Below are 13,575 nucleotides of genomic sequence, written 5' to 3'. Positions count from 1 at the left end.
TGGGCATCATAAATGAGTTGCAAGGTTATATAAAGTAAATAAAAGGTACTGCGCTGTGGAGGGCCAGTAAACGTCATATATTTTTATTGGTTAAAAAACCCCGTAAAATTAGAAAACTATGTCATATGGTTTTTGTGGGTAGTTGAGGATAATTAAGCAACTGCTACTTCAACAATTTATCATTAGAAAAATCCTTAATGAATAGGCAATATTTTTTTAAGAGAGGTTTAATAAATGGACTAATACTTACAAATCTTTTACTTGCATTGCTTGTATAAAGCTATCCTTCACCAAGAGTAACTTTATAAGACTGATGTAACTTTCACTGTTAAACACAACATTTTGCTTTTGTGCTTTCAGGAAAATATTATATGCATCTATGAAGGAAAAAAAGAACAAAAAATGAGATTGCATTATTCTGAAATGGCAAAAAGGAGGGAACATTCCTAAAACAAAGCCCTAACCCCACATATTTCCATTTTTTTTTCAAAATTCACCCATCCACTATACTTCTCTACGAAGACGTACACACTTTACTGAGCAAGCAGATGTTGTCACTCGTCTAATCTTTAAAATACAAAGTGACATTTTCTTTGAAAACTACTACTTAATCCAAATGGATGGTAACTGAAAGGGCTGCCTTTTAAAATTATTTTTCATATTAGCTTTCTAAAGTCAATAGATTATTGTCATGCCAACAAAATAAGAAACAGCTCTTCTAAATTTTGTCAAAAGATGATGCTAGTTTCAAAATAAATTGCAAAATGTGTGTTAAAGTCCAAATAAACCAGAGGTATAATTTAGATTGAGGGGAGCAAAAGATTCATTTTAAAGCAATCTTTAATCTATAAGTGGGTGGTTACAATGGTTAACATTTCCACACAATAGCATTAAAGTGAATATAGCCTATAATTCTAAAATTAGGAGATCAAATTATTTGGCTACGACAGGACTTATACAAAAACATACAATTTTCAAATATACAGATATCTAACAAGTAAACTAAGCAACATTTGTTTGACTGATTAACAGTTTTATTTCACTTGTTCACAATAACTGTCAGTGAATGAAAAGATGTTACCAAAAGAGAAGTAACTACACTTTTCAGTCACTTACTTTTCTGAAATAAAATTTCCTGGCTATAAACATCCAACTGAAACTACGATCCACTCTCTGTTATATATAAACAAATCACAGTAGAGATGAGGCATAACTAAACAATCACGTATGAACTTCTACGGATATAAAGCTCAATGTAAGGAAATACACAACACGCAACAAGGAATGAATATGATATTAATGCTCAGAAGAATATTATAAGCTATTTGAGAGGTTCCTGAACAAGCAGCAACTAGGCTTGTATTTCTAAGTTGGGGGAGTTTGCATTGGCCCTTCAATTAAACTGGAGTGACATATCAAAAACTTAGTTACCCCTTTCAAGCTAAATGCACAGAAAGTGAGAGAAAAGAGATATGACTTTAATATTTGTATCTTAACTAAGAAGAATAGATAGAATCTATTATTCAGTATATAATGCACATATTTTCTTTTTAAAGGAACTAAGAAGATGTAATGAAATTATTTTCTACTTCCCAACAAACATATATAATTGTTCACTAGTTTGCTGAATGAAAATAAATAAGTACAATTTGAATATTTAATATCAACAAAATAGTCTAGAAAATCTTATTAGTTGTTTTCTAAAAATTGTAGTCTTTCACAAAATTGGTATGGCTGTGCTTATTATTTTCTATTAGATTTTTTTTAAAAAGCACCAAACTCATCCACCACAGGTTTCTGGTGTCACACGTTTTAAGTATACTGAACTATTAGAAATTCAATGAAGTGCTAATGTAAGCATTCACTTCTCAAAGTATTCAATCAAGCATTCACTGTTCAAAGTATTCATATTTTGCTACAGATTCAACTCCTGAGATATACACAAAAGTAACTAAAAGCTCTGAAAAAACAGGATAGAAACCAATTAGATAAATGTAAATTGTGTATTAAAAATCTAGCATAGGGATGTATCTTGTATCTCTACGTTTAATACTACATCATACTTATTTAGTTAATGGGTTAAATGTTTTTACTTAAACAGCAATTTGAAAAAAGGCTACACATGAAGGAGTATTAAAACCTTTTAAAACAGAAACTACATACTAACCTTATATTCATTTCAGTCAAATCAAAACTCTACTCAAATATTTAAATAGTATTGATGATAATTAATTTTATATTTAGGTTTAACAGATACATGGTGAACGACACAAGGGTGTTATAGACTGAAAATGCAGCAATGGAAAATGACTCAGAATAAAAAGTTACTCTGCATGACTGAAAAAGCGTAACAGCTTAGCTTTTTCTTATTTCATACACATTATATCAGTGTCACAAAATTTCTAGTTAAGTCTAGAAATCAGCAGGTTCTATAAATTTCTGCATTGATTCCTTTTTACTGAATAGACCTAAAAACTGTCAATACTAAAATGAAAAATAATCTGCTGCATAATGATTAAATTATCATAAAGCGTACTTGAAAATTCACACAAAAACCGAAGGACTTAAAGACCACTCAATGGAGAAAAATTAACAAAAATGAAGGAAACAATAGTAATACGATTTCGGGAAAGCACAACAAAATCAAAGCAAAAATATCCAGAATGCAATTGGCAAGCCTATACCAGGGGGTTAGAGATGGTCAGAAAACTAAAAGTGTCATAACAGAGATAAGCATGCCTTCAGGAAGTTTACCACTAGACAAAGGGAAGAAAAGCAAGAAACAGGGTTCCTGTCTTGCCTCCAATCTTGGCATACAGCAGTCCCCCTCATCTGAGGTTTCACTTCCCGTGGTTTCATTACCTACAGCTAACTGTGGTTCAAAAACATTAAATGGAATATTCTAGAAATAAACAATTCGTAACTTTTAAGTTGTGTGCTCTTCTGAGTAGTGTGATGAAATCTCACTCCATCCTGCTCAGGCTGTAAATCATTCTTTAGTCCAGCATATCCATGCTGTATACACTACCACCCCATTAGTCACTTAGTAGCCATTCTGGTTATCAGATCGACTGTGTGTTGTAGCCCTGCAGTGCTTATGTTCCAATAACCCTTATTTTACTTACTAATGCCACATTCACATAACTTTTATTACAGTATATTATTACAATTGTTCTATTTTATTATTAATTATTGTTGTTAATCTTCTTATGCCTAATTCATAAATTAAACTTTATCGTAGGTATGTACCTATAGGAAAAAACATAGTATATACAGGGTTCTGTACTATCTGCGGTTTCAGGCATCCACTGGGGGTCTTGACACATATCTCCTCCTATGGAATAGAGGGGATGACTATACTGCTTGATCACTTCCACACACACTAGTATGATGGTTAGTGCCCTAATCACTTTTTTGCTTTCACATAAAAGCAAAATATATAGTAAATATATTTGCCAAAAAAATTCATGTTGTTTCCAAAGTGTAATTTTTGATAAAACCTATCTTACTTTATATTATGAAAAATTTCAAATATACAGAAAAATATAAATAGTATAATGAATCCCCTCCATATACCCATGACCTATATCTAACAATTACTGTTAACATTTTGCTAGATTTGTTTTATCTTTGTTCTTTATGGCTTAAGCATTTTTAAATAAATTATAGAAATCTAGACTTTTTTCCATCTCTCAATACTTCATTATAGATCCCAAAATTTAAGGACCTTTTCCTTTTAGTCATAATATCATTATAATATCTAATAAAAACGAGAGCAATTTCTTAACACTGACTACTATTCAGTCAATATTTAAATTTTCCCAATTGCCCCCAAATGTCTTTGCCAATTTAAAAAATGAAATTGTTAATACATCCAATTTAAGTTCCATCTCTATCCTACAGCGCTTCCAATTTGGCGGGCTTAGCATGGTGCTGTCAGAAAGAAGACCCCAGTATACATGCTTACCTTTGCTTTTCTTCCATTGGCAGGCATTCAATAGCTCTTTATGGATATTAGTTTCTACAGGTGAGGGTGCTGAAGAATTCAGGGAATGTTTTTCATCCTCATACCATAACTTGAAAACAAAATTATTCATTTAAACAAAAACTGGTAAATACTGTGATCTTTTCAGTATAAAAATGGACTAATCTATCACCTAAAGTTATACTGGCAACAAAATCTGTTATGCTTCCAGATAAAAACAAATTACCTCAGGTACATCAAACGGAACCTCCTGATTATTGTTTCTAAGGATTTCTGCTAATAATCTTAATGTCTTCCCACGAGGAATGATATTTTCTTCTTGCATTTTATTCCAGACAGCATCAGCTCTTTGCCAGTCACCATTTATTTCTGTAAAAGTTGATGCAACAGAAATTAGTGAACATATTAAGCAGAATTTATGAAAATATTTAAAACTTTGTCTTAATTTTTGTTGTTTCTTAATTGATGTTGAAGGACGAATTATTCCAAATATTGACTCCAGGGAAAGGAACAGGGTAATTGTGGACCAAGGGAAAAAAGACTTCTTTCTGTATACCTTTTGAATTTTAAACCACAGAAATTCCTTATCTATTAAAAAGCAAAACAAAAAAAACGCTGCATTATGTTATATACTTTGAAAACTATGTCGATAAAAAGTTTGTTTGAAACTAACTTGAGATACTGCCTACTGCTGAAACCAAAATCAGAAACAGGTAGTCTTTGGAAAGGTGATGGATACATGTATAAGGCATAGTACATAGCTGAGGGTCTAAAATGATTGAAAGTGTGCAAATGTTATGATTTTCTTCAAAAGTGACTAATCAACAAACTTTTTTCACTTAGTGCAATATGGAGAATTCTGTATCTGGTTGACATGAAGAATTTCTATGACAGTGTGTGATAATTTCTTATTTTAACAGATAATGCCATCAGACTAAATGAGTATTAAAGAACGACAGGAAGTTTATTGGAAGGAAATGGGCAGATTCCTTCATACTGAAAACTCGAGTTCTTTCTATGTGGTAATCTAGTCTTCACAAACAGCAAAAACTTAAAAATCAAGACTTTATTTGTAAAGATTTTTATGGGTTTTGAAAAAAGATCAAGTTATTTAATAAATTTCTGCTTATGTAAAAACTAGAGCAGAATATGAAAAATATCATATGACACATGACAGTCAATACAACTATTAAGCACAAAGAAATACTGCTTTAAATGTGTTCTTTTTTTTTTAACTTGTAAATATGAAGATGTAACATCTCTATTGTGTATGGGCAGCTCTAGGAAGGGGGTTTGTTTCAGGGCACAAATATTCTGGAAAACACAAGTCAATTTGCTTCTCAAAAACACCCAGATACTAAATAAAACAAATGGAATTTTCCTAGATCTCCACCATCCCCCAAATTGAAAAGCTAAGTTTTTGATAACTAATGACTCCTAGAAGTAAAAAACTCAAAGAATAAAAACAAAACACATTCACACTCCATCAGAAACCTGCAATAAAGAAAAAGGTAAGTAATGACTACTAGTAAAATTTCTGTGGCTCATACGTAGACTGCAGCCTAAACTTTCACATAAAATATACTAAAAGGGAACCCAAACAGTAGAACCTAACCTGAAGTTCAGAGTGATTTTATACACACTTTGATAATAAAATCAGTCTAATTAATATATTAGGTTGGTTCAAAACTAATTGTGGTTTTTGCAATTATTTTTAACCCTTTAAACCACGATTACTTTTGCACTAACCTGATAAAACCCTTAAATTTACAATTTTCAAAACAAGACTCATAAGTTAATAATTGCTTTTCCTTCATTACAATGTTCTTGAGTAATGTAAAATTCAATTTGTAAAAGTAATTTTTCAAGTATGTGAATGTATAAAATTAATTTGATTAAATAAATTAAAAACAAAAACCGACGCTCCAGTCTTTACTTCCGAAGGGGAAAGGTGGAAAGGAGTATTTCTATTCCCTGCCAAAGGGCATTATAGACTGCAGAAGACACGGGAAGGTTCCCAAGAGCTGAGAACAGCACTGCTAAGGTGCTTTGTAAAGAGGTTAATTTTTAAACTAACATAACTATTCCAAACACTGAAGAGAAGGTGGGACTGAAAGATTCTTTAGACTCTGGGAAAGGTCTTCAGACTCTGAGAAGACAAGTTTTTTTCTTTTAAAAAAAGGCACAAAGGTTATGAAAAGCTTCTACTTGGGGAGGACAAGGTATTACAGAGATGCACCTACTCAAATAGAAGTTACCAACTTAAAACAAAAAAATATTTCAAACTACAGGTGAGAATTAGTGTATATAGCATAAAACAACCCAGATATTTATACATAGATACATATACATATACATATATATATGTGTATATATATATATGTATATATATGGGGGGGGTGCCAAAAATATATATACACATAACTTGTATTCATCTTTTGTTACCAGTATATACTGAGTATTACAATTATAATACAGTTTTCTTTTTTCCTAAAATGCATATACATTTTTTTGGAGCCCTGTCTCTCTCTCTCTCTCTCTCTCTCTCTCTCTCTCTCTATATATATATATATATATATATATATATATATATATATATATATTTTTTTTTTTTTTTTTTTTTTTTTAAGATTTTATTGGGGAAGAGGAGGAGGACTTTATTGGCGAACAGTGTGTACTTCCAGGACTTTTTTTCCAAGTCAAGTTGTTGTCCATTCAATCTTAACTGTGGAGGGTGCCGTTCAGCTTCAAATTGTTGAACTTTCAGTCTTAGTTGTGGAGGGCGCAGCTCAGCTCCAGGTCCAGTTGCCAGTTGCTAGTTGCAAGGGGCACAGCCAACCATCCCTTGTGGGATTCAAGGAATCGAATTGGCAAACTTGTGATTGAGAGCCAGTGCTCCTACCAACTGAGCCATCCGGGAGGCAGCTCAGCTCAAGGTGCTGTGTTCAATCTTAGTTGCAGGGGGCAGAGCCCACCATCCCTTGTGGGACTCGAGGAGTTGAACTGGCAACCTTGTGGTTCAGAGCCGAGCACTGGCCCATGTGGGAATCGAACCGGCAGCCTTCGGAGTTAGGAGCACGGAACTCTAACTGCCTGAGTCACCAGGCCGACCCCTCTATATATATTTTTTTTTTTTTTAATTTTTATTTATTTATTTATTTTTTTAATTAGTTTCAGGTGCACAAGACAAAGCAAAACTTAGACGTTTATCATTTATATCCCTCACACTGTGTGAACCCTCTATATTTTTTAAAGGGAAAAATTTCTCAGAAATCTACTTGGATTATGAAGTACATAACAAAAATTTGAGGCAATCCAACTAGTCAGTGCGCCAAATTCTGTAGCTGTGTGTAAAACCTCATAAAGGCACGGAAAAGCCACACATTTCTTTCATGATATCCCTCTGGGGCTTAAAATTCCTCCTCCCAAGAAAACAACATTTATACTTGTGATTTGAAAAATCAAACAGCCACAGACATGGGCTGTAACCAGGGAATGGACACTCTCTCTGCCTGGACAATCCCACCACTGTCCTGGAACTCAGGGCTCCCTCGTTGAAGAACAAAAAGATCTCAGTGATCTCTGAGAACTTTAAATGGTCTCTGAGGGCTCTAAAACCAAAGATTTTCGACACTGTTAGTGAAGGTTACAAGAACAGACATAGCTGTGGGGCTCCATTTTAAGGCTACGTGACCAGTGTGTAACAACAGTTGGCGCTTTATACATGGTCTCCATGGTATTAAACTAAGAGAGAAAGATTTCTACTTCAAGGTTTTCATTACACGGCCGGTCAATTTTAACATGTCATTGGTAAGATGGGGCAATTTCCAAATTCCCTATTAGTTAATCACCCGATTATGGGTCTTGAAATATTAGTCCCCCCTAAAATAAGGTCTCCAAGTCTGGGACAGGAATTATACCACGTAAGCCTGGTTTGTTTTCCTCAAAATAAGGAACTATCAAAGACTAATATAATGGGAAGTGTCAAGTGACGTAGAAGCCAATGTGGAGGGGGTTCCCACTGGCCAAGATGGGACAAGTTGAGCACCAAAAAGAATAAATTCAAACACAAGTACATAAAAAAATTTCATGAACTCATAAATCAGTGATCAACTTTGAAGGTTCCAAGGACACCAGCACTTAAAATTGGTAATTAAGAAATAAAAACAAGCATTTACCTTTTCCTGTTAGTGTATTTCATATTAAGTAAAAAAGGAAGCCACAGAACATAATGCAGAGTAGAATGTGAAACATGTAAAATATGTAACAACCAAAATAATAGGTGTACATGCAAAAAATATGACTACAAATGGAGAGAATTGGAATGATGGCCAATTGACCCACCCTCTGACGTGTGGACACAATGACATTTTCACAGTTTGTTCTGTATAGTACTGTACTGCTGGAATTGTTAGTAATTTAGAATATATTCATGTTTTATTTGAATAATAAAAAGTGTGTGTGGGGGGGGTGGGGAATACCACACTGTGAAGAAAAATGTCAACAGCCACAAGTACTTAAAGAAAACAGCACATAACCTTCTGAGGCACAATACATGCTAAGGTTGTAAATGCTGGCTTTTAAAAAGCAGATTTGAAGAATTTTTACTGCAAAATTAAAAATGTAAAGCAGCTTTATTTTTGGATGGAATACTTTATGTATACAAAGAATAAACTATCTTTACTTTGTATATGTAAAGAAGAAATTGAAGTGTTTAGAATATAAGAAAATGTTTGGTAAGGAGGTAAAAACACTGCCAGTTAGAAATAATAGTGTATTCCTTACACAGGAGAGGGAGTTTTTCATTCATATAATGTTTGTTGTAGGTCTTAGGAGCTGATTTTGTATGGCTAACACAATGAAACATCAAAATGTATTAGAAGGAATAAAACTAAAGTTTGAATTATGACACATTCTTGTAACAGATCACTTATGAACATCATACTATATCGAATAAGTAGAAAATAAAACCAGTTTTAGTATAGCTAGTATTTAAAGGCATGAAAATAGTTATACGTTCTATTTCTTAATCTGCATTATAGTTACAAGAATGTTGTCTGTCATAAACATTGCGTAATGGGTTTTTTTGTTGGTTTTTTTGTGTGCATGTTTCTGTACTATGTTGTAATTCACAACAAAATGAAGTGTCTGTGTGTGAGATAATGTCTTAAAAAAAAAAACAAAGCAAATTGCTCTTCAACAATACCCAAAAATAATTCAGCCAACTCCTTTCAAGGGCTAAAATTACATCAACTCAAAAGAATAAGCTCATAAAAAATTCCAGTAGGTCAAGTTATTTTCTCAGAAATCCACAATCCAAAAGAGGGAGTTTTCAAGTATAATAGGACCACCATATGTTCCTTTATAGTGCTTCATATATTATTTCAAATATTTAAGTAGTGGTCCAAGTCAGAGGGCAAAATGGAAGTGGGGGGGTGGGGGGCGGGGGCACAGAAGGAGATAACTTGCCTTTTCTTCAGAAAGGGAAACATTAGGGTTAGTACAACCACATTATTTGTACCAGAAGGTGGGAAGTATACAAATTGGGTTAAAAAGTATACTTCGCTATAATGAATGATTTCTCTGGCTTCCAGCCTCACAAGAAGCCACCCTCACTACAGAGCTGCTTAGACTCTTCCCTGGGCACCGCACCCTGTACATTCTCACAGCTGTTACCTCACCCTGAACTGTCAGTCTTGGTTACAGATCTAACTCTTCCTGCAAAGCAATACCCTTTATACCTGCAGTGCCCACCTTAATGGCCAGCACAATAAGGGGAGTAGAGATATTTTTTCCTGAATAAAAGTTTATATAGTCTTCCATGGAGATCACTTTAAATGCTGAGACGCATTTGCATAAATTCAGGATTTTTTTTTGAAGTCTGCATAAAACTAGAATTTAAGCACGAAAAATAGTTATTCAAAAGGGAGAAAATACAGGTAAAGAGGGAGAATTAGCACTTGAATACAGGTTATAATCCACAAATTAAGGACTTAAATACCTAAAACATAACTTTTAAAATTCTATACATCCAGTAACAACCTCAGTATTGTGTGCCAGAATTTGATCATTCAAGTCAATAGACGGTGAAATAATAACTGTAAGAATGTCTGTGAAGTATGAACTTCAAAGCAACCAACAATTGAAATGTACGTATTACAACAAGTCTTATTTTACTTATACCATCGAGATATAAGATAAAGCTTCCAATAATAAATACAAGCCTTAAAAAACAAATAAATCAACTTATTCTGTCTATGTTTGGTGAAGGAAAATTTCCCATGAGAAAAAGAGAACAATAAATCTAGATCAAATATTTATGAAGAAAAAAAAAAAAGAAGTGGGGTGGTGAGAGTGGGTAGGTCACTGAGTATTCTAAGTGTTGTTCCTCTCTCAAACACCCTAAAACGTACTAAAGCATCTCCCAGATGTGTAAACTGGTATAAACATATTACACAGCATGAAGTTTGATAAGTCCAAAGTTTCAGAAATGTTCATCACTTTTAACCCTTAATACAAATACAAATTCACCCTAAGGAAACAATTAAGGGTGTGAACAAAGATTAAGGTACAAAGATGACTAGTGCAGTGTTATTTTATAATATGAAAAACTAAAATCTATTCACGTGTCTAGCGATAGATTAAATTCTAGTATATCCGTTCAATGTAAACATTTGTAGGTGACAAATGCAGAAAAATGTTTGTAATACAGAATTGAGCCAAAATTGTATTATAATATGATCACACTTTAAAAAGAAATTGCTTGGCAATGAGTTTGTATATATCAATACGCATTTTTTTCTGGAGAAAGATCTATATTCATGAACATGTTGTTGGTTACCTGGTTATAGCAGTGACTAATACATCTAAAAAGAAGAAAAAGAATAGTCTACCCAAAAAAAGCGCTATTAAATTGTGTGGCTCTGATAATGATTTTTCAACCTTCTCATTATTGCAATAAGAATGTCAGAAATTAAAGAAAATGAAGCAAGTTTAATCTGGCCTCTACTTGAGCCTCTGTTGAAGATTCCACATTTGGTAATTCCTGGAGCTTCCTCCAAGCCTGATACTTCTTTCCTGCCACTGCCTTCAACAGAATAAATAAATGTCACAAAATTAAAACATGAGGAACAATCAGATTACTTACTATACAGTTTCAGCAGATTGTAGTACAGCTGGTCTCTATCACATTCAAATAGCTTCTGTGTCAGTTCCACTAACTTCTCCAGAGTTTCAACCTTAAAAATAAGATTAACAGATGGACATAGATTGTGTACAGGATATATTTTATACTTGAATTATTCACATCTTGGTTAATAATCCTTCAAATTCGCTTACTGAAAGGGTAAATTAACATTACTCCAAAAGTTAAAGAGCTGAGCACTACAATGTGGGTGTACTTAATGCCACTAAACTGTACACTTAAAACTGGTTAAAGTGATCAATTTTATGTTACATGTATTTTGTTTTTTTTTTAAGTTCAGGGGTTCAAGTACTCTTTGGAGTCAAGAATACAACATGAACGATTACCTGGTTGAAACCTCCATGAGATACAGTAGGGAGAACGCAAAAATATCTGGGGTGGAGGACTCAGTGAGTAGATCCTATATTTATCCCTAAGAATACTCCTCCACCCTCACGTTATACTCCTCTTCCCCTGTGGCTTTTACTTGGCAGGATGTGAACAGATATCTGAACTGCAGGAGAGGTAGAGTAGAAATTCCACCAGGCTCCCATCAAGCGACTCCTCTGTTCACTAAGGACTGAAGCAGATTTAAATTGCCAAGGAAATAAGGTTAGCCTGCTCAAGCCCACAAGTAGGATAAATAAAGCAAGCTAAAAATCTTCAGCATTTTTAGGAACTACCTGAGGAACAATAATTAAGCTGTAGCTTATCTGGAAAACAACCAAGATAACACTGCTTCCATTAATGATGCTGGATCTCTCGAAATCCCCAAAGGCTCATATGACATGTAGGATACTTGCTTTCTACTCACAGTTTTAGGTGCATGAGACCAGAAATTAAACACAAACCTGATTACTTGAAATACATCTATCACAAAACCACTGAAGTCTTGTCGGTCGAGCTCTAATGCCTGGAGTCTGTAAAATAAAATCATACAGCACATAAGGTAAGGCTTTAGCTAAATGTTAATTTTGCCTTAAAGACAAACAGTCCTAATGAATTTGTTGCCTCTGTCCCAAACATATACACAAGAAACCTATAACTTAAACCCACGGCTACCAAATACATTTGGATTAGAATAGAGCATAAAACACAACCTATACTTAACCTATGTCTAGAGATCCAGGTTATTTCAAAATGTTGCTTTGCAGACTAATTTTCATTCCATAAATCTTTAATTATTAAAATGGTCAAGTTTCCTTTTTCAAAAAGAAACCTTGAAAATATGAACTAAATCAACTCCAACCTATGTCAAATTAAACACATATGCACACACACCTCAGAGATCCCTCCCATCAGATTCAGGAAGGAAAAGTTATCAATATGTTACACAAACTTATTAACAACTGTCACCCCAACAAACCAATGGCTCTTTTTAAAGAAACAGGCTTTCTAAAATTTAGTGAGAAAAGTCTTGAGTACCACGAATGCTTGCATAGTATCTAAAACAAAAAGTCTAAAGAGCTAAGTACTTAAATCAAGCTAAGTACTTAAAATTAGTTCAGTATTAGTTAATTTCAATAATGGAGACATATGAATATGTTATATCCTCTACAAGAAATTACTAAGGTTTAATCAGTAACTCTGGCTTCAGAGCAATTATTTTAAAATTTTGGATACTGGGATAAAAGACAAACCATTTTACATGTAATTCGGAGGATTTTTCTCTTAACTATACTATGTTTCACTATCTGTATGAGGGCCTCACCATTAAATACTACATTTCAATCACAGCAATAGGAGAAGAAAACTACATAGTCATTAGCCTTGGCTGCTCCACTCTGCAGCAGGTACCTTTTTACTGCTTTCACCACTCAGGTCTGTTGACTAAACCAGGTACCCTTCAAATCTAATCTCTTATTTATAAATAAATCCTCCTTATTTTTTATTTCTTAAAATAATATTGTACAATGTTAAATTAGGAACTGAAGCAGAAACTAACATCTCAGAGCTTTGGTAGAATGACAGAAATATTGGTACAGTCGAAGTTGTATAAGTGTTCTCATTCTAATTGTGCAAAAATATCCAAATTTTGGGATACAAGAAATAATTGTAGAATAAACTAATTTTTGAAATATATTCTCAAATATCATTAATATTTACATTCCAGATAATTTCTACTCAGGATGTTCTCATAGTATCTGTTTTGTTTCACATATATTACATTGAAAATGAAACCAGCATCGACTGTATACAAAAAAAGCCCTTGAGAAAATACTAAATAATCCTCTTTAGAACATGGCAAAATGAAAGGGCTACATTCACTTACAACTCTCAATATTATTGCTGATCCAAATGCCAATACCTATTAAATAACACAACTTTTATGGCAAACTCTTCCTTTTTGTGGTTGATTAATCTATGTGACTGGCAGACAGCTGACTTATACGGCAGATATCCCCAT

At 33.5% G+C, this 13,575-nt stretch overlaps 1 protein-coding gene across 1 annotated transcript in view; it reads right to left on the bottom strand.

Annotated features, from left to right (window-relative positions):
* LRPPRC (leucine rich pentatricopeptide repeat containing) overlaps positions 1-13,575 on the bottom strand; it is a 95,534-nt gene that overhangs the window by 20,641 nt on the left and 61,318 nt on the right. Inside the window, exons 26-30 of the mRNA XM_019748633.3 lie at positions 12,020-12,088; positions 11,133-11,223; positions 4,212-4,354; positions 3,968-4,076; positions 251-377 (exon numbers count right to left, since the gene is read on the bottom strand). Of these exons, the coding sequence (XP_019604192.3) occupies positions 251-377; positions 3,968-4,076; positions 4,212-4,354; positions 11,133-11,223; positions 12,020-12,088 (539 nt within the window). The remainder of the gene's footprint in view (positions 1-250; positions 378-3,967; positions 4,077-4,211; positions 4,355-11,132; positions 11,224-12,019; positions 12,089-13,575) is intronic.

Source organism: Rhinolophus sinicus, chromosome 2, assembly GCF_057876585.1.
Source record: "Rhinolophus sinicus isolate RSI-liver-muscle chromosome 2, RSI-T2T, whole genome shotgun sequence".
Taxonomy (NCBI): Eukaryota; Metazoa; Chordata; class Mammalia; order Chiroptera; family Rhinolophidae; genus Rhinolophus; species Rhinolophus sinicus.
This window is presented reverse-complemented; position numbering and strand designations above follow the sequence as displayed.